The sequence below is a fragment of the Hemibagrus wyckioides genome, linkage group LG25 (genome assembly GCF_019097595.1).
Source record: "Hemibagrus wyckioides isolate EC202008001 linkage group LG25, SWU_Hwy_1.0, whole genome shotgun sequence".
NCBI lineage: Eukaryota > Metazoa > Chordata > Actinopteri > Siluriformes > Bagridae > Hemibagrus > Hemibagrus wyckioides.
Genome location: NC_080734.1, coordinates 4,741,214 through 4,768,391, shown reverse-complemented (window position 1 = coordinate 4,768,391; position 27,178 = coordinate 4,741,214). Strand labels below are relative to the sequence as shown.

The 27,178-nt window shown below is 40.1% G+C and overlaps 3 protein-coding genes across 3 annotated transcripts in view; 2 read left to right on the top strand and 1 right to left on the bottom strand.

Moving 5' to 3' along the window:
- Positions 1–2,239, top strand: part of parp1 (poly (ADP-ribose) polymerase 1) — a 25,151-nt gene extending 22,912 nt beyond the window's left edge. The window contains exon 23 of the mRNA XM_058378948.1: positions 1,328–2,239. Within this exon, the coding sequence (XP_058234931.1) occupies positions 1,328–1,409 (82 nt within the window). The 3' untranslated portion in view covers positions 1,410–2,239. The remainder of the gene's footprint in view (positions 1–1,327) is intronic.
- A 265-nt stretch (positions 2,240–2,504) lies between these two features.
- On the top strand, positions 2,505–21,680 carry lin9 (lin-9 DREAM MuvB core complex component). The gene is made up of 15 exons (XM_058378950.1): positions 2,505–2,571; positions 6,683–6,715; positions 6,803–6,894; positions 12,447–12,551; positions 12,640–12,770; positions 14,189–14,314; positions 14,446–14,603; positions 15,322–15,455; positions 17,540–17,665; positions 17,753–17,854; positions 17,942–18,022; positions 19,131–19,256; positions 19,381–19,563; positions 19,652–19,749; positions 20,818–21,680. Exons 1-15 carry the CDS (start codon positions 2,541–2,543, stop codon positions 20,921–20,923), a joined length of 1,632 nt encoding a protein of 543 aa, XP_058234933.1. The 5' UTR covers positions 2,505–2,540; the 3' UTR covers positions 20,924–21,680.
- Positions 21,675–27,174, bottom strand: mixl1 (Mix paired-like homeobox). The gene is made up of 3 exons (XM_058378951.1): positions 23,844–27,174; positions 22,987–23,198; positions 21,675–22,450 (listed from the first exon to the last, which is right to left on the bottom strand). The coding sequence occupies exons 1-3, from the start codon at positions 23,944–23,946 to the stop codon at positions 21,812–21,814; spliced, it is 954 nt and encodes a 317-aa protein (XP_058234934.1). The 5' UTR covers positions 23,947–27,174; the 3' UTR covers positions 21,675–21,811.
- Positions 27,175–27,178: the final 4 nt, after the last annotated feature.

The window sequence follows — 27,178 nt, the reverse complement described above, 5'->3', positions numbered from 1 at the left end:
GAAGCTGTTTGTGCAAATAACAAGGATATGTCATGTAGGGTACTGATCAGGCATAACATTATGATCAGTGAGAGGTGAAGTGAATAAGACTGATGATCTCCTCATCATGGCACCTGTTAGTGGGTGGGATATATTAGACAGCAAGTCAACATTTTGTCCTCAAAGCTGATGTGTTAGAAGCAGGAAAAATGGACAAGTGTAAGGATTTGAGCGAGTTTGACGAAGGGCCAAAATGTGACCACTGGATCAGAGCATCTCCAAAACTGCAGCTCTTGTGGGGTGTTCCCGGTCTGCAGTGGTCAGTATCTATCAAAAGTGGTCCAAGGAAGGAACAGTGGTGAACCGGAGACAGGGTCATGGACGGTCAAGACTCACTGATGCATGTGGGGAGCGAAGGCTGGACCGTGTGATCCGATCCAACAGACGAGCTACTGTTGATCAAATTGCTGAAGAATTTAATACTGGTTCTGATAGAAAGGGGTCAGAACACACAGTGCAGGACGGGTCAGGGCTGTGTTGGCAGCAAAAGGGGGACCAACACAATATCAGGCAGGTGGTCATAATGTTATGCCTGATTGGAGTATACTGTACATATAGTATGCATGTGTGTACACTGATCAGCCATAACATTAAAACCACTGACAGGTGAAGTGAATTAACATCGATTATCGTGCACCTGCCAAGGGGTAGGATGTTACATTTACCTTTATTTATTTAACAGACTTACCAAAGAGGAAATACAAGCAAAGGACAATATAATAGTGCTTCCTTACAAGATTTTGCATTAATTGCTAGCAGAGCAGAGTACACAGAGTAGAGGTATGAAAGTGAGTGCATGTGCAGGTATTTTTTTTTTTTTTTGGAGTTGTTAGCAGTTAGTTAAGCGCTCAGGGAAGAGATGGGTCTTCAGCCATTTATGAAGATTGAGGGACAGTCGGAAGGATCTGGAAAATGATTTCACGCCTTGCTAGACAGCCACTACAAGGTGCCGGTCAGTGCCTCCCAAATCTGGTCCAAGGAAGGAACCAGTTTTAGTTTCTTGGATGCTAAATTATCCTGCTGAAAGAGGCCACTAGCTTTAGGGAATATCCTTTAGGGAATTAAAGAAAACCTATGCAGCCACTGCGGTCAGTACACCAAAATAAAAAACTGCTGTCATTTGCAGGCCAAGAGAGTGATAATTTTTCAGTAATGTGTGTAGTGTTATCTGCTTCATTTCTATCAAATAAAAGAAATGCAAAATTTGAGGACTTATTTATTTATTTTTTTACATTATATATGTGCCACACTTTGTTTGGTGATTTCGCCTTGACTTGAGTTCCTCCAGGTATATCGTGTACGATGTTGCTCAGGTGAACCTGAAGTACCTTCTGAAACTCCGCTTCAATTATCAGACGTCCCTCTGGTGAGAGAGCGAGACGTACCTGCGACCCCGATCTCCACGCCGCCGTCAGTTCCTGATGAAGAACCCGATCTCCACAGCAGCGTCAGCTAACTGCAGTACAGCCATCAAGACCGAGGAGAGACCGAGCTCTCCTGTCTTTTATTCACTTCTGTCGATTTCTCCGCTTTAGTCTTCAGCACGGGATAAATAATACAAGTTCTCTTGCACTGTAAACAGTCTAGTAAATGCTCTCTATGTGACTTGTATTGTTCTGTCTATTAAAGAGATGTACAGCCATTGGATTTAATCGAATTTCAGGGGTTTTCGTGGAGATCCTACCAACAGTATTAGGTAGAACTGTCTTCCATTAGTTTTCTAGACTTTTTTTTCCCTCATGTTTAGGCATGTTATCTTGAATTTATTTTTTTTGCAAAGTCTGATCCTTATACGCTTTTGTTTTCTTTAGCGAAAACAGACCAACATACTGTACAGTTTTAGTACTGAATGCTTTCTTTGTACGTTAGATTTGATTGCTTAAAGAACGGATGGATCTTTTACTAGGATTCCTAGTATTAGGGCTTTTAGAAACGACAAACGTATGTATACGCTTTCTGTGTACGTCACAGATTTTGTTTTTTCTTTCTGACTTTAACAAGGTGTGAACGCTCAAACCGGTTCATTTTCAAAACTGAATTAATGGAAAGAAGAAATTGCGTTTTTCTCTCTCTCTCTTTAATTCTTTTCTTTGTAGATCACCACCTTGCCAGGATGATCTCTGATTGTAAGATGGTTAAATGTTTCTGTTTTGTTTCAATAACTTGGATATATGAATAAAAGCAGTACTTTGGCCTGTTATTTTTGTTCGGACTTCATTTTTTCAGGCAATTGAGAAAGAAATAGAAATGGCTTGTGCCATCGACCTCACATGTTCTAAAACAAGCAAATTTACGGTTTTATAAACACCGCTACCGATAAATATTAGTTTGACGGCGAGGTTTTGTTCAGTCAAAGTTAAAATAAATCCGCGTTTTGTTTTGGTGTAAAAAAAAAAAATTCTTTCGACGTCTTGTTTTCAAACAGCCCTCTCACAGCTCGTCTCCTTCCCAGAATGCCTTGCGTGGCTCCGTCTTTGAAAAACCGGCGCGGCTAATTCAAGATGGCGGAGCACGAGCAGCTGTTGGACGAGAGTGAGTGATTAAAAACTAATTCGACTTTGCCCTCAAAAAGCTAAGAAAAAATCTTAATTTGTTGCTTTTGGAAACCATTTACGAAGGCCCTTTTCCTTTGCAGTGCGATATAAAGAAAAATAAATATTTAAACATCGTTTCTGTGGCGCGAACTAAACTGCTTAACCTGCTAGCTAGGGAGCTAAATGCTACATAGCTAGGTGTTAGCTTTCAGGAGCCCTTTTTTGCTGCCTTGTTGTTTCTCTACCCGTATTCCGACAAGTCCCGCCTTCCTTGCTAGGATTGGTTGGTAGAATCCCGCTTTCTGTCTTGTCATTGGCTAGGAGTTTAGATTTACAGTTTATTATCCAATCCGAAACAGGGTTGGGGGGGTTGTAAAGGAGGGCGGGCTTTGTCGTATTATGGGTAGGCAAATTTTGCGTTATAAGCTAACTAGCTAATATAAACAATGTTGTTTATGTGAACTTTGCTGTGGTTTGGTGGTTATTGTTTGTTTTGTTGGTTTAAATCATTGTGACCGGGTTATACATTGCTTTAAGACCTGAAACTAGCGAGCCCTAATGTTTAATGAGTGTTTAAGAGAGGTTTACGAGTTGTCACTGTCTCCACATATCAGTGGTCCATATCGATGACAGCTGCTGGTTTATTTCTCCTCGTGAGTCTCTGTCACAGGCAAATGGTCCATTTAATCACGCTACGTATTTATATATTTCATTATTGTCATCATTATTATTTAAATGCATTCACTTTAATGAGTGAAGTTAGTAAACAACTCAGCTAGGTGGTTTGTCTTGTGCTCGTGCTATTTTACTGTATACTTTCATGACCTTCTTTTTCGATCTTTTGCAATAAATAGTCAACTAACACATTTGTTCAATTAATAATTGTCTTGATTCATACCTGATCTAATGTGTACATATATTTTACAATTGTCAAAATGAAGATGTATGGCACAAGACATACAGCCATGTATATATACACTATATTGCCAAAAGTTTTGGGACACCCCTCCAAATCCCTGAGTTCCGGTGTTGTTTTTCAGGGGTTGGTCTCGGCCTCTTAGTTCCAGTGAAAGCAACTCTTAATGCTTCAGCTTCATACCAAGACATTTTGGACAATTTCATGCTCCCAACTTTGTGGGAACAGTTTGGGGATGACCCCTTCCTGTTCCAACATGACTGCACACCAGTGCACAAAGCAAGGTCCATAAAGACATGGATGAGTGAGTTTGGTGTGGAGGAACTTGACTGGCCTGCACAGAGTCCTGACCTCAACCCTGCAAAACACCTTTGGGATGAATTAGAGCGGAGACTGTGACCCAGACCTTCTCGTCCAACATCAGTGCCTGACCTCACAAATATGCTTCTAGAGGAATGGTCAAAAATTCCCATAAACACACTCCTAAACCTTGTGGAAAGCCTTCCCAGAAGAGTTGAAGCTGTTATAGCTGTAAAGGGTGGGACAACTCCATATTACATTCATGTGCAGGTAAAGGTAAACGTCCGTGATTTGGCCTGGCTCACAGTCTCCGCTCTAATTCATCCCAAAGGTGTTCTATCAGGTTGAGGTCAGGACTCTGTGAAGTTCCTCCACACCAAACTCACTCATCCATGTCTTTATGGACCTTGCTTTGGTCACTGGTGTGCAGTCATGTTGGAACAGGAAGGGGTCATCCCCAAATTGTTCTCACAAAGTTAGGAGCATGAAATTGTCCAAAATGTCTTGGTATGAAGCTGGAGCATTAAGAGTTCCTTTCACTGGAACTAAGGGGCCGAGACCAACCCCTGAAAAGCAACACCTGAACTCACTGATTTGGAGGGGTCTGATTTTTGTCCCTATAGAAATCTGGGGAAGTGTGTTTAAGTCATGATGCGCTCCTCGTGCAATAAAACCGTCGTGTTTGAAGCCCTGGTTCAATTTGCTGGAACAAGCTTAACCGAACATCTTTGATAAAAACGTTATTGCTTGTGTTATTCCTAAACAATAGCAAGACCTTGTTAGTGTTAATGTTAAGTAGATTAGTGGAAAGCCAGTAGTTTCAATGCCTCTGAATAAATGAAGCACGGGGCATCCTTTTACTGCGGTCACAATTCACATCATCATCACCTCATCTGATTCGCTGAGGTTTCCTCCCCCCCATGTATGTGTGATATGTTGAGTGACGCAACAAATCTGAATTATTGCACAGGAAGACAGGACACTTAACTTAAAGTATGACAATATCACACCTTCCAGTAGCTTACACTTGTAAGTGACAAAAAAATAACATCAGTACAAGTGGTTAAGTTTTAAATCTAGTCAAATTTATCAACTCTCTCATATTATAAGGTTACAATAACCAAATAGTAGATTATTAAGCTTATTTCTATGCATATTTTTTTATTCTTCTGCTTGCTTTGTTCTAGAAATTAATGCTTAAAATTAGATCAATATTGTAGTTTTATAAGAAAAAGTAGAACAAGTTGAATAGATTCAAGATAATTGATCATACTCAGATGTCATCTTTTGTAGAGACTTGTCCTGTTACTGTGAGGATATCAGTGTTGGGTATTGATGCAGTTTTGCTGCCCAGATTATGTAGAAAGCTGAAAAATATTACATTTGTAAGTACTGATTTGGGAAAAATGATCCATTTTTGTTCCGTCTTGATCTCAGAAACATTAGCTGTGAAGTGTCTGAACCTCTCAAAGTGTGTATAAAGTGTGTTAGATTAGGGCTGTAACTAATCCCCTGATAGTCTTCATCACCCTTCAGTGATGTAAAGTGGGGAAAAAATGATCCAACAGTCTATCAGCTGAGTGTCTTCTTCTTCTTTTTCTTCTTCTTCTTCTTTCAGGTTTTCCCTTCAGGGGTGGCCACAGTGAATCATCTCTCTCCATCTATCCCTATCTTCTGCATCCTCAACACTTGCACCCACTAGCTTCATATCCTCATTTATTCCATCCATAAACCTCCTCTTTGGCCTTCCTCTTTGCCTCCTGCCTGGCAGCGCCATGTCCAACATTCTCCTACCAATATACTCACTCTCCCTCCTCTGAACATGTCCAAACCATCTTAATCTGTCCTCCCTAACTTTGTCCCCCAAACGTCCAACATGAGCCGTCCCTCTGATGTCCTCGTTACATGAGTTGTCCCTCTAATGTACTCGTTTATCAGCTGAGTGTAATGAGGGTTATAAATCTTCCTTCTCAAAACAGCACACTGTATATAATCAGTTTTAGAAGTCTGAATATTTAAAGTAAATACACCTATATACAGTAACTCGGTTAACGATAAGGTGGAGCTGCTGTGTTTACGGTTGGTGCCGTGAGCGGCCATGTTGATTCTTCATCACTTGCTGAACTCAGGGTTCAAGAAACCGTCCCAACTTTAGGCGATGAAATCCTGGAAAGCTGAAAAAGCATTTTCATTACTTGGAGTTGCTATCTTAAGTTGACTGCAGCATTGTTGCTGATTTACAGAGGCTGTGCTACATAAAGGCAGATTCATAAATTTGACGTTTGTTAAAGACCTAGCCTTTGTAATCTGAACCACTAGTCAATTATTTACCTGCAGTAACCACGTCTTTTATTCCTCTTATACTACCAAAAAGTTCACTCAGTCATTCACTGAGAACAAAATGTTGTAATTTTATCCGTTTATAGTTACATCGTTATAACCTTTATATATAACAACAACTTGAAACTGTCACTTCCTCACTTGTCTCTCTTATTTCCTCTATTTCGTATTTGAAAGAAGACTGATGTTATGGAAAATGTACACACTCATCGTTTACAGCAGGCTGAAACTGGAGACTCCTTCCAAACACGATTCCACGAAAAGATGTCATATCAACGATTTCGCATTTTGTTTTTGTTAAATAACACAAGTTTTTTTCTTCCAGTACACATCCCTGTGGATGATGTGTTGCTATAGAAACGATACAGTATTAGAAGATACAGTATTAGGAGGGATATGTTAATGATAAGTAAAGCCGTGATTCGCAGCTGCACTGCTGTCGGAGGTGCTGTGATGGAAAATGAATCAGAATCGATTTATGTGTAAACGACTCTGTATAACTTTTTGATTTGAAACATATCTAATGTTTTTTGTTGTTTTTTTCCCTCTTCAGGCTCTTCAGCTAAGGCTCTTGTCAGCCTGAGAGGTGAGAACAGAACTCTTTCTTCCTAACATTTGGGAGATGTTTATTGTTCCTAATGATGATGGTGGTGATGGTGATATTTGTTTGCAGAGGGAAGTTTGTCGAACACCTTAAACGAGAAAAACATCCTGTCGAAATCTCAGAACACCAGAGGAAGGAGCAGCTACACCACCATGGAAACGGTGAGGTTTTTATTAATGGATATATGATGATGCTCTTTGCTTAAACACGTTTTCTGCACACGGTTCTTTCACTCTCTGCACCCAGTGTAATGTGCAAATCTTTTTGTGTCGTGAAAATGTCCACTCCTCTAGCAAGCCTGAGGAAGGAATCGTTAACGTCAGCAAGATTTCTCGCTCGCAGAAATGAACACAACCAAGCAAACTGCACGATTTTACGATTTCTCAAAATTTCTACAGATCTTGGCCGAGACGCATCATGTGATGTCATCACAACACTTTTTCGTTCTCGTTCTGTCTCTCTCTCTCTCTCTCTCTCTCTCTCTTTCTTTCTGTCTGTCTCTCTCTCTCTCTCTCTCTCTCTCTCTTTCTCAAATTCAAATGAGCTTTATTGGCATGACAGATTGTACATGTATTGCCAAAGCATTTAAAAGGGTAAAGATTACAAACAAAATTACAAAATCAACAAACAAATTAATAAAATAACAAATAAATAAATAGCGAAATGAAAGCATAAAATCTACAGGTATGAGTGAGGTGTGTGTGTGAATATGTATGTGTGTGTAAATGTGTGTGTGTGTGAGAGTCATGAGCGCATCACTGATTGGTTGACTCCTCCCTCTTTCTGTGGCAGGCGTGGATGTACCGAGCTGCCAGGGAAATACAGTCTCTTTTTTTCTCCCAGTAAATACTGGAGTTTTGTGTCATTCTCCAGTTTGATGTCCGGACAAATCAGATCAAATTTAGGAAAGAATTTCCTGGTAGTTTGGACAGGATGTGAGGAAGTGGAGCTCTGTCTCTACCGCTCCTTGGTTACAGTACAGACAGAACCTGCTCTCTCTGGGCAGCCAGCTCTGTCTGTATCTGCCCCTCTCTATAGACAGGCTGTGGTCACTGAGTCTGTATCTGGTCATAGTTTTCCTCAGTGTGTTTCCTCTGATTGTACTCAGGTATTCTGCTGTTGTGTATTCTCTGTTTAGCTCCAAATAACATTGTAGCTTGCTTTGATTTTGTGTTGTTTCAGTCCAGTAAGTGAGGTAATATTCTTTCTGTGTGTTAATCATTTGGTTGGGCCGAATTCTATGGATGAGGTGGTCAGTGTCCTGAGGTTGGTCAGTGTTAGTCAGATTAGTTTGTTTGTGGAGCCTCAGGACCAGCTGAATAAGGGGGCTTTTTTCTATGTTCGCTTCATGGTTTTTAAGGGCTTTAAAATGATGAGTCGGGGTCACTCAATTTCAGATGTTTCCAGAATTTGATGGCTCTTTTCTTGATGTGGATTAATAGAGGGGTATTGTCCTAATTCTGCCCTGCATGCGTTGTTAGTTGTGTTCCTCTGTACCCTGAGGATGCTCTTACAGAACTCTGCATGCAGGGCTTCTATTGGGTTTTTGTCCCATTTGTTGAATTCCTGATTTAGGAGAGGACCCCAGACTTCACTGCCATACAGTGCAATAGGTTCTATAACTGATTGGAATATTTTGAGCCAGATTCTAATTGGGATTTGAACTGGAATAAATTTTTTAATGGCATAGAAAGCCCTTCTTGCTTTCTCCTTCAGTTCATTCACAGCCAGGTTGAGATTTCCATTTACCCTGAATTTCAGCCCGAGGTATGTGTAATTAGTGACATGATCAATTTTGGTCATACCGAGGGTGAAACTGCGTCTCTTTCCCTGACCTCTGGGTCGTTTTTGAAAGGTCAGGACCTTTGTCTTGGTTGGGTTTATAGTCAGGGCCCAGGTCTGACTGAACCTGTGCAGGATGTCGAGGTTCTGCTGTAGAGCCTCCTCTGTAGGAGACAGCAGGACCAGAAGGAACTTTATACTGGAGTCATGTAGTGTGAGGCCAGGTGCTGGTGACTGTTCTAATAATTTTGCCAGTTCATTAATGTCTATATTGAAGAGAGTTGGTGATAGTGGACAGCCCTGCCTCACACCCCGCCCTTGAGTGAAGAATTCAGTTTGTTTATTTCCAATTTTAATTGCACATTTATCGTTTGAGTATGTTGTTTTTATGATACTGTATGTTTTACCCCCTATACCAATTTCCATGAGTTTAGATAATAATCCTTGGTGCCAAATTGAATCAAAAGCTTTCTGAAAATCTACAAAGCAAGCAAATATTTTGGTTTTGTTTTGGTTGGTATATTTGTCATTTAGAGTGTGCAGTGTAAAGATGTGGTCTGATGTTCTGTAATTTGATAAGAATCCAATCTGACTTCTGCTTAAGACATTGTGCTCGGTAAGGAAGCCTATGAGTCTCGTATTGATGCTGCTGCAGAACAGCTTCCCCAGATTACTGCTTACACAAATGCCTCTGTAATTGTTTGGGTCTAATTTGTCTCCACTCTTGAAGATGGGCGTTATGACTCATTTATTCCAGGCGTCAGGGAAATGACCGACACTCAGAACGAAGTTGAACAGTTTTAGTATGGCCAGTTTTAATTTGTGGTCAGTATTTTTGAGCATTTCATTCAGAATGCCATCTGGTCCACTTGCTTTTTTATTTTGTAAAGCCTGGATTTTATCACTCAGTTCTTTTTCTGTAATGGGGAAGTCTAATGGGTTTTGGTATTTACTGATGGTATGTTCCATATTGATCTTTTTTTTATAGATTTGGGTTTGTTCTGGATTCATTTGTATTTTGCTGTAAAGTTGTTTGAATGTCTCCATTCTGAATGGCTGCTTGTTTGTGTTGTTTTTCATTTAGAAAATGCCAATTGTCCCAGAAACTGTAGAGATTCTTCAATACTTTGGAGCTGATTTTGAACGTACTGTTCTTTCTTCTTTCTGAGTGTATGTTTGTATTGTTTAAGTTCCTCACCGTATTGATAGCATAGATCCGTGTTGTTTGGGTCTCTGTGTTTTTATTTGATAGGTGTCTTAAATATTTCCTCATAGTTTTACAGTCTAAATCAAACCATTTTTCATTCTCTTGATTAATTTTATGAATATTCTTAGAGCTTTTGAGGTTAGATAATGTTGCCAAATGATCAAAAATGTCATTTATGTTCTGCACAGCCAGATTCACACCGTCTCCATTGTGAGGATAAAAGTTACTTAGAAAGTTTTTTTTTTATAAGTGTGCATATTTTTGGGTGGCTGATTGATGTCCGATGTTTTTCTGTGCTGTTTTGAGTCCATCTGTAGCGTTCTCTAGTGTTATTCAGCTGACTGGGCTGTGAGTGTATGGTGGTGTTTTTGGTTCTTTTGAGATACAAGGTGATTTGACTGTGATCTGATAATGGTGTTAGAGATCTGACTGTGAATGCTCTGAAGGAGAATGGATCTGTCTGTGATCATATAGTCGACTGTTGAGCAACCATGAAACGAACTATAGGTGTATCTTCCAAGAGAGTCTCCTCTCACCCTACCGTTGACGAGGTACAGGCCGAGGCTTTGACAGAGCTCAATCAGAATTTTCCCATTTTTATTTATTTGGTTATCCGAGTTGTTCCTTGGGAAGTTGACTGTTTTGTGGAAAGCTTTGTCCAAAAATGTGGTTGTTCCCATTATCCGTGGTGTAGTCGGATAATGGTCCTGTCCTAGCGTTTAGATCCCCACAGATCAACACACTTCCCTGGGCCTGGAAGTGGTTCACTTGACTGTGGAGAGTTTCAAAGATGTCGTCATTATAATATGGAGATTCAGAGGGAGGTATATAAAGGGCACATAAGAAAATATCCCTTTCTGTTTGGCTTAGATGTTTGTCGATTTTGAGCCAGATGTGATTTTCTTTTTTAATTGTTTGGATATATTTATCGATTTCTAGTTTTTGCCAGATAATAATGCCCCCTGAATCTCTCCCCGGTGAGATTCCTTCATGTTTTCTGGAGTATATATATATTTCTGTGAAATTCAAAGGGTTTTAGTTTTGTATCCAAAACTGGATGAATGAATGAATGTTCTCTCTCTCTCTCTTTCTTTCTCTCTCTCTCTTTTTAACTTTCTGTCTATCTCTCTCTCTCTTTCTTTCTGTCTCTCTCTCTTTTTCTTTCTGTCTCTCTCTCTCTTTTTAACTTTCTGTCTCTCTCTCTCTCTCTCTCTCTTTTTCTTTCTGTCTCTCTCTTTCTCTCTTTTTCTTTCTGTCTCTCTCTCTCTAACTTTCTGTCTCTCTCTCTCTCTTTTTCTTTCTCTCTCTCTCTTTTTTCTTTCGCTCTCTCTCTCTAAACCTGCAGCTTTAGTTTTTTTGTTACCCAGCACTAACACTGGAGACTCCTTCCATAATTGATCATTGAGCCAAACCCCTCTTCCTTTCTCATGTGTGGATCATGAGTACAGCTTTAAAGTAGAGCTGCTGTGTGTAGAGTTGGTGCCGTGAGCGGCCATGTTGATTCTTTGTCACTTCTTTGATTCTTTGAAACCGTTCCAAATTTCCGTGTTGAAATTCCTGAGAGTTTATTTTCTTTAGGGTTTTTTTTTCCCTTCTAGTTGGAGTTATGGTCTTTAGTCGAATACAGCAGCATTATCATTTTGTTTGTTAGCTGAATAACAGGGGCTTACATGAAGAAGGAGCTGATGATTGGAGACAATGCCACACTTTGGAAAAAACAGTAAATCTGCGGTTTGTTAGAGACCAGACTGTAGCCTAGTCATTTTATAACCTGAACCACTTTTATTACCACCCTGAAGTCGTTTACATACCTGCAGTAACCATTAAACATGACATCTTTTATTTCGTTTATACTACAGCATCTTACCAAAAAGTTATTGAGACAAACATAATTTTATCTGTTTATAGTTACATTGTTATAACCTTTATATATAACAACAGCTCATTCAGCCAAATCTCTCTTCCATTCAGGTGTGTGGATCATGAGTACAGCTCTCATAAATAGTCATTACATACACCGATCAGGCATAACATTATGACCACTGAGAGGTGCCGTGAATAAGACTGATGATCTCCTCATCATGGCACCTGTTAGTAGGTGGGATATATTAGGTGAACATTTTGTCCTCAAAGTTGATGTTAGAAGCAGGAAAAATGGACAAGTGTAAGGATTTGAGCGAGTTTGATGAAGGGCCAAATTGTGATGGCTAGACCACTGGATCAGAGCATCTCCAAAACTGCAGCTCTTGTGGGGTGTTCCCGGTCTGCAGTGGTCAGTATCTATCAAAAGTGGTCCAAGGAAGGAACAGTGGTGAACCAGAGATGGGGTCATTGATGCACGTGAGGAGCGAAGGCTAGCCCGTGTGATCCAATCCAACAGATCAGCTACTGTTGCTTAAATTGCTGAAGAAGTTAATTCTGGTGTTGACCAACACAATATTAGACCGGTGGTCATAATGTTGTGCCTGATCGGTGTATGTTTCTTCACTGGTAGGAGTTTAAAATAAGAATCCCGTTCTTTCTATTTCACAAATTTCACAAAAGAAAAAAACAGAAATTTTTAACAGAAAAGCCCAGACAGTTCTGCAAAATTTAAGCATTTTTGGCTGCAGCTACCAATAAAGCTTCTGGAATCCTTCAGGGACTGACCAGATAGTGCTTTTTGCTATTATTCATTGTATTTATCTAAATATATTTCTGTATTTTTCCCCCTCTCTGTTAAAGCCGACGAGAAGCTCAAAGAGAAGTCGTTTTTCCTCAGAAGAGGAGGAAAGGTCTCTCAGCTCCAGATCCCCCAGGAGGAGCCAGAGGGTCACCACCGTTCCTCAGGTCAGAGGATAAGACTAAATGTTGTAACAAAGAAGCTTATCTTAGAAACAAGAGTCTAAAAATTTTTTTTTTTATTTTATTTATGCAGAAACTTGCAACTGTCGCAACGCCAGATAAAAAAACCTCACAGAAGATTGGACTGAGATTACGAAATCTTCTCAAGTTACCCAAAGCACACAAATGGTGCATCTACGAGTGGTTCTATTCAAATATTGACAGGTACGCTCTCTGTGTTGTGCTGGTGTAGGAAAATAATCAGGGTGGTGTTATTTTCCTTTAATGTCACATTTTCCACACATTTTATTCCTTTTACACTACAGCAACTTGCCTGTTACTGTTCAATTTTTATTTTTTAATGAAAGAATCACGCATCGTACTTCTGGTCTGCTTTTATAGTTGTGTTTAATGTTCATGAAACACGTCACTGGTATTACTTGTTACACTCTCTCTCTCTCATGCTGTCTCTCTCTTGCTCGCTCACTCTTGCTGTCTCTCTTGCTCCCTCGTTCACTTTCTTTCTCACTCTCTTGCGCGTGCGCTCTCTCTCTCTCTTGCACTCGCTTTCTCAATTTCTCTCTCTTGCTCTCTCTCACTCTCTTGCTCTCTCTCTTTCTCTCTCTCTTGCTTGCTCACTTGCTCTCTCCGTCTCTTTCTCTCTCTGTGTCTCTCTCTCTCTCTCTCTCTCTCTCTCTCTCTCTTTCTCTTTCTCTCTCTCTCTTTGAAAGAACACAAACTCCCATGTTGGAAAACAAACTCCTAGCTTTAGTTCTGCTTGTTACACACTGGAGACTCCTTCCATAATTGATCAGTTAAACCCATAATTCCATAATTGATCAGTTTTATTTGTATGGTGCTTTTAACACTGGACATTATCACAAAGCAGCTTTACAGACTTATATACATTCAGGATATAAACGATAAAATTTCAGTTTATTTCTAGTGAGCAAGCCAGAGTTGATCGTGGTGAAGGAATCTCTCTGAGACGATATGAGAAATAAACTTTAAGACTTCAAGAGAAATATGACTCAAAAGGGAACTAGACTCATCCTCATCCTCATCTGGGCGGCGCTGTATGGTCAAAAAGTGCAATTGCAGGAGATTCTTTCGAGTTCTAACATGAAGTATTTTTTGTTGAAGTTATTAACTGGTCACTGGGATGGAGACTTGAGTGCAAAAATGATTGTGGCAATCGCAGTCCAAAGCCATTACCTCGGTTTCTAGAAAATCTTCAGGCTGCCGATGTTGAGACATTTTTATTAGCAGTGAGTGACCAAGTGATGAGGCTTCAAGTAGAAGTAGAGTATCCGGATGAATCAGCGTGTCCAGAGAGCTCTCAGGAGTAGCATGTGTAACGAGAGAGAGAGAGACAGATAAACGCCTCCTTACAGCATCCTTTACTATTCTACGTTCATGTAGACAGTACTTGGTACAAGTCCCTGTGAAAACTGAAATAGAAATGAAAGCTTATAGATATATCGTGTCATTTGCCTTGTAGCCAACATCACTATCTGAGCTGCTGACACAGAAAGTCAATCAACACCTTCTGACCAATCAGAATCAAGCTGTGCTATAAAATGCACTTGAATGATTTGCATCATGCATCTTAACACATTTCTCTTCTCCTCTTCTCTTTTTAGACCTTTATTCGAGGGAGATAATGACTTCTGTTTGTGCCTGAAGGAGTCGTTCCCTAATCTAAAAACCAGGAAGCTGACCAGAGTGGAATGGGGAACCATCAGACGACTAATGGGCAAACCCAGGAGGTGTGACGATGCACTACAAACCTTAACCTAGTTCGCTTTTATTAATGTATAAAACCCAGGGATAGAGCGGGGATTATAGTGAGCTGTTTGTCGAGAGAGAGCTGTACTGAATACGACACCTGTTTCTGCAGGTGCTCTTCGGCGTTCTTTGCTGAGGAGCGAACGGCGCTGAAGCAGAAGAGACAGAAGATGCGTCTGTTGCAGCAGAGAAAAATCACAGACATATCGCTCTGCAAAGATCTACCAGAGGAAATCCCTTTGCCGTTAGTCATTGGCACTAAAGTCACCGGTGAGTTTCGCATTCATCTGGGAGTTATTCCCAGAATATAGGAATCTTTCTAACATCAAGTTTCTCAAAACATTATTAAATATTCGTTTGTATTATTTTAAGTGTGTGCGTTATTTTGAACACCAAGAAGACTTTAAAATAAACATAACAAGCAGCAAGAATCAGGATCGTTTAACTTTACTTGCACCTCAGTACTCTTTAAATCCTAATTCTGATTGGTCAGAAGGAGTTGATTAATTTTCTGTAGTAGCGCATCTGCAAACCACAGGTTTATATTAAGATGTTCTCGTTTCTATGGTAACAGCTTGCACAGGGACTTGATGTTGGATGCTTCACATAAGTGTGTGTAATCTCTGACATGGTGAAGTTTCTGAAAGGATGAATTTGTGTAACATTTATGGAAGGAGTCTCCAGGGTCAAATTTGTTTTCCGCTATAACACAACAAGCTGTGGGTTTGTTTGTTTGTTTGTTTGTTTGTGTCCTCGTTAACTTTCAGAGACAGATTTGATGTAACCTGAAGCTTATTCTGTAGATGTTCCAAATTGTTAGAAGTAATTGTAAATGGATAAATGATGTGGCATAAGAGGAATAAAACACTTATAATTAATAAATAATAATCTTTACGTTGTTAACTAGGTTAATAAATAGTACAATATTGTGACTTTGTAACCATATATTAGTTCACGTTATTTAAATTGTCACATTTGCTTATCGTAGCTCGACTCAGGGGCGTCCAGGACGGCCTGTTCACCGGACAGATCGATGCAGTGGACACGAGTGCGGCAACGTATCGCGTCACCTTTGACAGGAGTGGGCTCGGTACACACACGGTTCCAGACTATGAAGTGCTCGTAAGTCTTCAGTGTTTATGAATTCGGTCTTTACATTACTTCAGCTGCGCTTCACCATCTCGCACACTTTTACACACATAATCGGAATCTTTCATACTCTTAACTATTGGGCATTCAGTGCAATCAACATACACATCAACAATCCTGATTATAACGGTTAAAATCAACATGAAAGAATGTTTTATTATGTTGATTTCTGTTTTTTTTTTTAAACAGTATTGTATTTATTCAGGGAACTAGTATATAGTGCACACTATTTCATATTCAGCTACAGAAAAGGCATGTTGTGGGAAAAACAGGCGTGTTTAATGCACAGATAGAGCGTAAATGCCGATAAAGCTAATTCTGCAAGTACGTTCTGTGCAAAAAGCTGCTTGATGCAAAACCTCAGACTTGATTTAAAACCAAAGTGCTGGTTGAGATTGTGCCACTGAGTCACACTTACTTTCATCTTACTTACAGCATTGCGTGCTATTTTCAGTCTGTTTACTTGCAGTAGAAGTATATTTGGCTGTAGATTTGACTCTACACACACACACACACACACGCACGTGCGCTATATAATCTCCCCTCTATCACGGACATTTACACCACACGCTGCATCTGCAAAGCTAACAGCATTGTGGATGACCCCACACACCCCTCACACACACTCTTCACCCTCCTGCCAGCTGGAAAGAGGTACAGAAGCTTTCGGTTTCTCACAGCCAGACTTTTTAACAGTTTCTATCCTCAAGCTCATTAACATACAGAACTGAACTGTATTAACTCACACACACACACACACTCGCTCAACTGCGTGAACTGACCTGTTCCGAACCCGAGACTCAACACATACCTCTATAACTCAACCCACATTATAACTGCTTGTATTTGCACACTATTCATTGCTGCTGTTGCTGTTTCCACACTTCATACTGTCACCAACTGCTGCTATATGTATATGTTTACAAGCATATATGTTATAAGAAGCCACTTGTTTACAGTTTCTTCTGTTTTGCACATTGCTCGGCGCTGTGTGTCCTGTACTGTTTTGTATTGTCTGTATGCGCTGTTTTTTGTCTTGCACTGTTGCACCAGGTTGAACTTTATGTAGCTAGGACAACTACTTTCTATCCTTAGCTCTGTGGTGGTGTTTTGTTTTGTAGCTCTATGTTGTTTTATGTAGCACCAGGGTCCTGGAGAAATGTCTCATTTCATTGTGTACTGGTTACAATGACAATAAAAGTGACTTGAGACATATATACACCGGTCAGCCATAACATTATGAGCAGTGAGAGGTGAAGTGAATAAGACTATTGAGCTCCTCATCATGGCACCTGTTAGTGGGTGGGATATATTAGAGGCAGCAAGTGAACATTTTGTCCTCAAAGTTGATGTGTTAGAAGCAGGAAAATGGACAAGAGTAAGGATTTGAGTGAGTTTGACGAAGGGCCAAATTGTGATGGCTAGACCACTGGATCAGAGCATCTCCAAAACTGCAGCTCTTGTGGAGTGTTCCCGGTCTGCAGTGGTCAGTATCTATCAAAAGTATCCTTAAAGTCCTGTAAGTTGCAAGGTCCTTGCAGGTGCTTACACCTCGCAACTTGCAGGGCTTTAGGGATCTCCTGCTTTTTGCCAGATACCACAGCACACCTTCAGGGATCTAGTGGAGTCCATGCCTCGACGGGTCAGGGCTGGTTTAGCAGCAAAAAGGGGACCAACACAATATTAGGTAATGTTATGGCTGAACGGTGTATATTTGTCTTGCTGTCCTAAGCACAAAGATGTCCATTAATGCTATGCCTACACCTTAATGTAATCTTAACCTTTACTTCACTAACCCAAAGATAACTTTTTGAATCTTTTACATTTTTTCTTTGAAACACTTTTTCTTGTGGGAACTAGCAAGATGTCCTCACATAGTCAGAACTGTCAGATATTTCTATCATGGTAGGAACCATGATAACCCCTGTGTACATTACATTATACTTGATGTTAGGACATTATTTTTTATTATTCCCTTTTTCCTTTAGAATGAAACTATATCAGAATTTAAAGATAAACACTGTTTAATCATTGTTTGTTTTATAATGTTTTTGCAGAGTAACGAGCCTCCTGAGACGATGCCCATATCTGCTTTCGCTCAGAAACAGCGCCCATCACGCTTCCCGAACTTCATGACTCCACCACGGGGGACGTATCCTGGTTCGACCCAACCCATCTTAATGGTAACGAACAGAGATTGTCTCTTTAGTGACACTTTTAATTGCAGAACAAATGAAATAAACCTGTGTCCTCTCACTTTGTGCCTGCAGGACAGCGATCCTCTGTTCAGTCAGTCGCCCTGGAAGAATAAACTGACTGGAAGTGACGGAGAGACGCTCGGAGGATTCCCTGTCAAGTTTCTCGTACAAGTCGTGAGTATGACGAGGCAGATAAAATGTTTTGGTGTTTATTTTTTTTCACAGAAAATCCTGATTCATTTCTTTTCTTGTTTCTTTCAGACGCGATTGTCCAAAATACTTATGATTAAAAAGGAGCACATAAAGCATTTAAAGGAGATGAACTCCGAAGCTGAAAAAATGGTATATATTTTATAAATATTCGTATCCTGTTTACACAGAAAGAGATTATTATATTTAGAATTCATATTTTGAATTAATTTCATTCTTGATCCATTTCCTTTGTATCATATCAAGAGAACTAGCATGCCAGATAACGAATAGTACAAAAAAAAAGTATTAATTTATCTGGCTGGTCAGTGTGTAAACATTTGCTTGTGTGTGTGTATGTGTTCAGTTTTGACCCATGGTATGCAAAAAAATATATATAATTTGGGTAAGAGTAGTTATGCTCAATATGCAAATGAAGTCATTTCTAATTTGCATATTTAAATTAGCAGGGTTTCTTTGCATTTTATTACTCTGTGTAGAAGAAATTAGCAGAAGTTTTGTAACAATTAGTAGTAGTAAATGATTATAGGGAATGCGTGTATTGCAAATCTTAAAGCTAAATATGAATTCGACATGGGCTGCATTAGCGCAGCTACAAAATCACGTCGTTTCTATGGTAACAGCTCATTCACAGGTACGCGTATGGTGCACGCTATACATGAACCGATTTTTGTACTTGTGTAAGCAGACATTTGTATAAGATTTATGAAGGTGTCTTCAGTATCAGAGGTAAAGCTGTATCTTTTGTCTATGATGATATCAGGACAGAAAAGTTTATGCTTTCAGGTTCGAGAGACAGAGAGAGACAAAGAGAGGCTGGTGAGGAAACGGCTGTTTATAGCCGGACGTCACACAGCATTAAATGTAGTTATAAACTGATTAAAAGTACAATAAGATAAGATAACATAAGATAAAACCTTTATTCGTCCCATTGTAGGGACATTCCCATGTTACAGCAGCAAGAAAAAAGAAAAAATGTGCACATATGAAGCAGAGATTAAAAAAATCTATATAAATACAGAAGAAAAGAAAATAATAATTTCACAAACAATTGCAGTAGGTTTTTGCACATCTTACATTGTTGTGTGATTCTTTACTAAATAAAAATGTTATGGCAAATTGATGTGGTGTAAGAGGAATAAAACATTTTGAGATCTGATGTTATTGGAATATTTCACGTTGGATTGTTTTCTCCTATAATGTGTGAATGTATAATATCCTAATTCGTCTCCGTGTGCAGAAGTCCTATTCCATGCCGGTCGAACTGGACTTCCAGAGGAGGTACGCTAACACTGTACTGGATCTGGAGCAGCTTAATAAAGACCTGAACAAAGTCCTGCATGAAGTCCAGCAGTTCTGTTATGAAGTAAGTGAGAGTACTCACTTGGGAATGCTATGTAATGTAATTTCTGTTTATGGTGAATGCTACTATTTTACACACTGGAAATATCTACACCGGTTAGCTTCACGTGTCTCTCACCTTTGTACAGCTGGCCCCGGATCAAGGCATGCAGCCTGCAGATCAGCCCAGCGAGCTGCGGAGACGTTGTGAAGATGAGGCACAGGAAATGGTCAGGCTGTCCAACGCCCTGCCTGAAGGAGAACAGCGTGTCCAGAGCCCTGGACTCACGCAGCTCATTTCCCGTCTCACTGCCCTCCTGCTGCAGATCAGAGTGAGACACTGAACCCCTTTCCTCACATCATTAAACACACAAATTCACAACTGCTGATTCATTTGTTCTGGGAATTTTTTTTCTGCAGTGTTTGGCAGAAGGTGGTGACCTGAATTCATTTGAGTTCAAATCATTAACTGACTCCCTGAACGATATCAAGAACTCAATAGACAACTCCAACCTCAGGTAAGATGCTGCATATGTATTACACTGGTGCACAAATGTGTCGCTCTTATACACCGATCAGGCATAACATTATGACCGCTGAGAGGTGAAGTGAATAAGACTGATGATCTCCTCATCATGGCACCTGTTAGTGGGTGGGATATATTAGGCAGCAAGTCAACATTTTGTCCTCAAAGTTGATGTTAGAAGCAGGAAAAATGGACAAGCTCTGATGGCTAGACCACTGGATCAGATCATCTCCAAAACTGCAGCTCTTGTGGGGTGTTCCTGGTCTGCAGTGGTCATTGTCTATCAAAAGAGGTCCAAGATAGGAACAGTGGTGAAACGGAGACAGGGTCATGGGTGGTCAAGGCTCACTGATGCAGGTGGGGAGCGAAGGCTGGCCCGTGTGATCCGATCCAAAAGACGAGCTACTGTTGCTCAAATTACTGAAGAAGTTAATGTTGGTTCTGATAAAAAGGTTTTAGGATACACAGTGCAGGATGGGTCAAGGCTAATTTGGCAGCAAAAGGGGACCAACACAATAATGTTATCCTTGGTCAGTGTATTTCCGACAATGATCACAAGTCTGGACTACAGGTTTGTGTGTCCCTCCTAACGGCACGACTGAAGCAGCATCACTCTCATTGTCCACATCACACTCACTTGTGTACTACACGTACAGTCGTGAACATCCCCGTCCACCTAAATTTCCAAGTGTTCTTGAGCAGTGATGTTCTACACACAGATGAGGTCTGATACACTTTCACACCGTCGTCGTGACCATCATGATCTGTGTTTCAAAATGATCTGATTTGTATGATTTGAGTCAGAATACTAGCTTGTGTAGATGCTATAATGACCCTGCTGTTTATGCTGGTATTGCACCATGTGGATGCTCAGGGTTTATTTCTGTAGACACGAACAAGCCATTTTGCATGATCGTATACAGGAAATATAATCTGGCCAAAAGGGTAATAATTTAAATGAATGAAAGAAATATCCATCTCAGTCTGCCATAAATAATCTCCCTCTCTGACTCTTTCTTTCTTTCTTTCTTCTCTCTCTCTTTTTCTCTCTACTTCCCAGTTGTTTCCAAGACAATGTAGAGATCCATGTAGCGCACATCCAGAGTGGCCTGAGTCAGCTGGGAAACCTGCACGCTTTCTCCATCAACAACACCAACAGAACGTGACGGGTCCAGAACCCGCCCTGTCTTAAACACGGACTGAAAAGAAACCTGAAGCAGCAACGAGCTTCAACCAAGGAGCCATTTTTAATCCCGCATTGTCTTAAGCACGCAGACGCTAGAGCAGCAGCCAGAAGAGCCGTTTAGTAGCTCGTTATTTCTTGGTTGTGAAATCGCTATGCTCATAGCGCACGCTGTAGGATTAACACAGGATAATGTCATCACGTTGGCCTGTCTTAATCTTAATCCTAAAGTTCCCTTCACATCTACGGCTGTTTCCTCTAGAGTCTTTACTCAGTTTCGGTTCTTATTTATTTTTTTTCCGGCTTTTTATTTTATGCTTCCCTCATCAAAAAAAGGGAACTACAGTTTCGAGTGTCTAAGACAGAAGAGATTTTTGAATATATATAAATATATATTGTAGATAATTGTACAGTTTATTGATGCATTGGACATGTATGTATGGACATTTTGTAAGTACTTTTAAGTATTTTTGTAAAGAGACAAATTGGATGGAGGCGTAGACGGCTGTGTAAATGGTAACGACTGATTGTTCTCTCCCCCCCCCTCCCCCGTGGCTAAACTTCACCGGCGTGTATCTTCCATTATTTTTGGGTTTAGGAATTTTACTTTTAAATGATTTTCACCAGTTATTTTTATTTAACTGGTACATGTATATACATTTTTTTTAATTTCTAATGAAAACATTAAACACAGAAGTTGCTAGTTTTTCTGGATTTTGTAGTCAGTCAGTCAACAACGTTTCATGTACACCGTACTCTTATTTTATTTTTTTTTTTTCAACAGTAACATAGTGAAACTATTTATAAAATAAATAATTGATTGAAAATCTCTCTTTTTTCTTTAAACATTGGTTAGAACAAAGATGTTTGATTATATGAAAGCGTTCAATCCAGCCAGGGCTTCTTTCTCCCAGTCGGAGTCGGAGTCGGAAAAATCTCCGGCGTCACTGCTGCCGATGGGTGAAAAGTGACCCAGGCTGTCGTGCGGCACTCTGACTTGCGTGTGCTGCAGTGGACAGGTCATCTGTGTGGGTGGCGACCGGTTTGGGATGAAGTTGACCTGCGTCGGGACCGGAGGGATGACCACTCTCATGTCAGGACCGATGGTTCTGTTCGGAGGGAAATTGTCATAGTCCACCAGCATGGGCTTCGCCGAGGGCTCGGGCTTGCTCTGAGCCGGAGTGTGTCCGTTTGCCCTGTGGTACTGCTGGAGGTCCCGCAGCTCCTCTCTCTTCATCTGGTCCACTCTGATCCGCTCGTTGCTAGCCTGACCGAACAAGGAGGACATGGAGTGCGAGTCGTAGCCTCGGTGCGGTTGATTGAAAATGCCCCTCAGCTCCTGGCCCGATTGAGTGAAGTTGCCTCTCAGCTCCTGCCCCAGCTGCTCATGATGAAGGGGGTAAGAAGCTGCTGGTCTGTTTGGGATGATGGGAACGCTTGCTTTGGTCTTCACAGGAACCGGAGCTCCGACCTGACGCCGTGATTTGGCACGTCGGTTCTGAAACCAGACCTTAAAGAAAATGTTTGTTTCATTAAATTATTAGAACATAAATACTGCTTTATCTTATTCAGTACAAAGAAAAGAAATGTCACTTTTGTCATAAAGTTCTTTTGTCATATAGACATTAATTATGCTTTAAAAGAATTTTAATAGGTTTAAGAAACAGTGAGATTTATGAAAAAAAATTTATATTTAAGGAAAAAGACCTAGTAGAGCCATGGTGCTGTTCTGTTCTTAAGAAATTCCCAAACAGCATAGTGCATTATGGGTATTTTGTTCTACCAGCTAGGGTACATTGATGATATTCTTCACTTTAAGGAGTTGAACATAGAACACAAGGTGTGTTTTTGACATGACCCTTGTTCTACTCTTGGGGAACCAGGACTGAATCCAGCTCTTCAGTGCATTATTAATCCTCCCAAGAATTGGGCTCCTGGTTCCCCTTTTAGAGAACTAGACCAGAGAACAGTTTTAGTGTTTTCCCTGCTTTACTTCAACTCAGAAATGGTGGATCATGGTTCCCCAGGACCAGGGTTGTTTCTTACCTGGATCCTAGACTCCGGTAAGCCAGTCAGTGCCTCCAGTCTCTCCCGCAGGTAGATATCCGGGTACTTGGTGTCTGAGTAGACTTTCTCCAGCACTTCGATCTGCTGCTGAGTGAAGTTGGTTCTCTTCCTGCGGTGTGTGAGAAGAGCCGCACTGTCCATCATGGGCCTGCTGTTCTTCACCAAAGTGGCTCTCTCGTACAAGCTGTAGTCTGCAGAAAAACGAGAAACAAGGAGACATGACGATGAGCTTCTATAGACTTTTCTTCAGACGGTTAACACTTCTAGCTTTCTAAACAGTTTCTATTCGAAAAATTCTCTCACAAGGAAACCCAAGTCAGTTGACCGGGTCTGGGGTCCATCGTACAGCATCTCTAACAGTGTGTGTTGTGATCAATCATCCTGTGACGACGTGAGGTAGAAACTTTGAGAGGAACCAGAATCAAACAGGGACAGTCTTTATGATTAGGGCAGCAGTTCCCAAGGAACAGGGGCTCAATTGCCTACATTTGAATCTTAAATATTTTAGTTACCTTTAAAAGTGCAGGTAAAATATATAATCTAAAGGTAGGAACTGCTATTACATCAGCAACAAGGTAAAGAACAATTTGGTATCTTCATCAGACCTTCTGAGGTTCTTACAGCTACTGTAAGAACAGTACGAAGTAAGAACTTTCAGAAAGACAATATTTTCTCCCCTGAGATATTAAAACACTGTAGGGTTGCCAGATTGGAAAAATAAGACCGATTGAAACAGTGATGGATTAAGAGGCATCTTATTCAACCATGAACTTAAAACTTTTTATTTTTTTTTATTTATAAATATCAGCCTGCACACTGAAGAGCTGTGTTATTACCTGTAGGCTGCATGGTGCCGCTCCTGCTCAGGCTGGAGGCTGGAGGCAACGCGGAGTGTTGTGGGTATTCCGTGCTCAAGAGTTGACCGTGTAGAGTCGCCATGTCCTTCTGCTTGTATCCGAGTTGAGGTGTGTATGAGTGTGTGTGTGTGTTATGCGGTTATATATATAGTCCTGACTGCGGCCGGCTGATCAAAGCGCGCCGGAAGTGCGATGATAAGGGGCGGCTGGCACCGCGGTGACCCCTCCGTCTCACTTTGTTGTTGCGCGCGCGCTGATGGGGCTGCGGGTGCGAACGCGTGAATGCGGCATCCACCCAACGCGTTTGTGCTTCCTTAATGGACTCTCCTTACCCGAATACACATCAGCTGAAAAAACATTTACGGCTTTTTACCCGAGTACATCCTGGATCCATTGACAACATTGCACCTAGACGGGCTCCAGGGGCCGAAGGCTCCTCACTGCAGCTCCTCACGAGGCTTATTTAGAGTCACAAATTAAATCATAAAACCAATCTGCATAAGACCTTTTCTTTCAGGACCCTTTAATATGCTTGTATTCTCACCTGGACGCAGTGTACCTTCAAAAATAATTCACTCTATTCAAATACAATCACAGAAATGTCTTATTTTTCACTAATATACAAATGAACAAACTTCATAGAAAAATCACATGGTGCTGTTTCTAATATAACCATCACATTAGCTCCATCTACATAATCCTGACCTCCAGCACCACCAGTTTGTACTAAAAAACAAAATCTATCTATCTAGCTAGCTATCAGAGTTAAAATACAAGATGAGAACACTCATTGTTTGCTTTTCTGGCAAAATAAACTTTATTTATGAATAAAAAAAATTCATTTTGATTGTTTTTCTACTTTTAAAAACTTCTTGAAGCCACATGAGAAGCTACAGGTTATGGTTTAGAGGATTTCCCAATAAATAAATAAATAAATAAAATAATAGTAATAATAATTAATTAATAATAATACAAAAAAGCATCTAATGATGGAAATTATTGATTTGGATAAATCCAAAGGCACACCAACATCACTGGACTGTAAATATTTTTTAAAATAAAGTAGATCATATGCTAAAGATTGAAGGAACCAAACCCAGCGATAAAAGATCCAATTTAGCAAAAGCTGACTATTTGTAAGCCGACTACTTGCACCTGAAGGTGCTGCTAAACCTACATTCCCAGGTAAAACAGGCATAATGAAAGTTCAAACACCATTCCTGGGTACTAATTATTTTATTTAGTACTCTCTCATCCAAATTCCAGATGTTTCATTATTTTATTTTATTAAGTACTTCATCTTCTCATACGTCTCCTGCATACCATCATTCTCAGGTTTTAGTGCTTCAATACACAACACTGATCTTCTTGATGGTTCATCAGCAGCCAGTCACACCTGATGAGGGAGTCGTGCCTTTGAGCATACTTAATCTGATTCAGACATAGATCTATATCTAGATATTTATTCATATAAATCAGGTTAAAACCCTGGTTTAATGTATTATTCAATTTAGAGCATGGATATGATGGCTAGCATTATACAGAAGAAGCTGAGAAGATATGGGGGGGGGGGCAACCACAAAAAGCATTATTCAGTTTGTTCAGCTGATGAGAAACGTTCTACATCAAACCTTAGTGTTTCTCAATGAAAATGGGTTTTGGAGTTAAAGAAAGATGACCAGAATTATCCAAAGAACCAGCGAGGAACCGGGTTTCATTTCCCAAGGGAGAGGAATGGAGATCTGGACCCGAAAGAGCTCTCAAACAATTTAATATTTTGAAATGTAAAATAAATTTCACACACGCTTCTCCTTCCCTCATTAATTAAAAATATAGCAAAATTTCAGCTTTGTATTTGAGCTAGAGAAATTTCTATTGATTATTTGTAGCTTGGCTTGTTTTTGAGTTTTTGAAGTGTAAAAGAAAATCCATTCAATTAAAACTGTGAGCAATCAAAAACATCCAAATAAAATAAATAAAAGAAAAAAAAATTCATGGACACTATGATCCAGTGGAACTTCTCATCTTTATCTGTAGGTCAATAAAATCCATTAATTTATTTTCATGAACTTTTTTTCCCCCCCTGTTGATAAATTTCAATTCACTCTGGATCTCCCGTCTGCATTAAAAAAAATAAAATCTCGTCTTTTTACTTTGATCACATCTGGTCTGCTCAATGGTTCAACAAAATGACCCTTCAAACATCAAACGGCGGACGCCGAGTCTTTTGATACGGCCAGTTGGAGCAGATAATGACCAGCCGTTATCGGTGTGGCTGGCGGCCTTCAGACACGGCTTTCACACCTTCAGAGCGAGTCTTCAGACAGAGGGATTAGCTGAAAGACATCGCATTGAGCTCAAAACACTGGCCAGTCGGAGAAAGAGTTGGATCGAGGTCTCAGACATTTAAGGAAATTGTTGGACTTTTAACGTGATTGAAAATATCTATAGATTGAAATAGTGTTAGCAGAGTCCAGTCACTGGAGATTAGTCTGGAATTTAATCTGATTCATATTTTTAGTATAAACTACAAAATAGGTTGCAGATCTTTACTTCAGTGATCTGGACATTCTCTGGATTTCATGTAGAGAGGAAAAAAAAAAAAAAAAAAAAAAATCAGATTTCTTTATGGCCCAGTTGTTAGTCTCGTCTTATTATTATTATAAAAAATTGGCCTCCCAGTGGACATGAAAAAACACCAAGAATATAAAATCTGTTCAGACCGAGCAGACATTTACATGTGAATAGATGTGAGAATGTTTTCAGACTGGTCAGAGGTAAATCATGTGGTTAAAAAGGTCAGGATTTCAGACTCACAGCTTCATTTAACAAACCCTGATCTTTACAATACTGCTGTAGAGGCATCAAGAGGGAGAGAGTCCTGAATCCATGGCTTCTTATCAGATTTCTGAGTTTTATTTAAAGTGTATTGAAAATAATATTAAATCACATGATTTGTTGATTTGAGTTTTTTGAGTATTTCTAATACAGAAACTTTTGTTCAGGATAAGTCATGGGATTTGAAAAAAGGAAATATTTTTAAAATATCTTTTTTAATGAAGGAAAGAACGCAACAGTGGAGTCAATTATCGAGGTTTATAAAGTGTTTATAAGGAATTGTGCAGGAAAACGTCAGCCTACTTTTCTTTTTCAAATCAATCGCTCCATCCATCCCACTCTCTCTCTAGCCATCTCTCTCTCCACCCTCACCTACCCTCTCTCTTTCATCATCCCCATCTATCCATCCCTCCCTCTTCTCTCAATCCATCCATCCCACCCCTCACTATTTTTATCCATCCCTCACTCAATACATT

What these genes read in the sequence shown, in the direction of transcription:
- lin9 (XM_058378950.1), top strand. Translation starts at nt 2,541, where the DNA reads ATGGCGGAGCACGAGCAGCTGTTGGACGAGA. An exon ending in TCAAGTTTCTCGTACAAGTC is followed by an intron (nt 17,855 to 17,941) that starts GTGAGTATGACG and finishes TGTTTCTTTCAG; the next exon opens with ACGCGATTGTCCAAAATACT. An exon ending in ATAGACAACTCCAACCTCAG is followed by an intron (nt 19,750 to 20,817) that starts GTAAGATGCTGC and finishes TCTACTTCCCAG; the next exon opens with TTGTTTCCAAGACAATGTAG.
- mixl1 (XM_058378951.1), bottom strand. Translation starts at nt 23,946, where the DNA reads ATGGCGACTCTACACGGTCAACTCTTGAGCACGGAATACCCACAACAC. An exon ending in CGGCACCATGCAGCCTACAG is followed by an intron (nt 23,199 to 23,843) that starts GTAATAACACAG and finishes GTTTTTCTGCAG; the next exon opens with ACTACAGCTTGTACGAGAGA. An exon ending in TACCGGAGTCTAGGATCCAG is followed by an intron (nt 22,451 to 22,986) that starts GTAAGAAACAAC and finishes ATTTTCTTTAAG; the next exon opens with GTCTGGTTTCAGAACCGACG.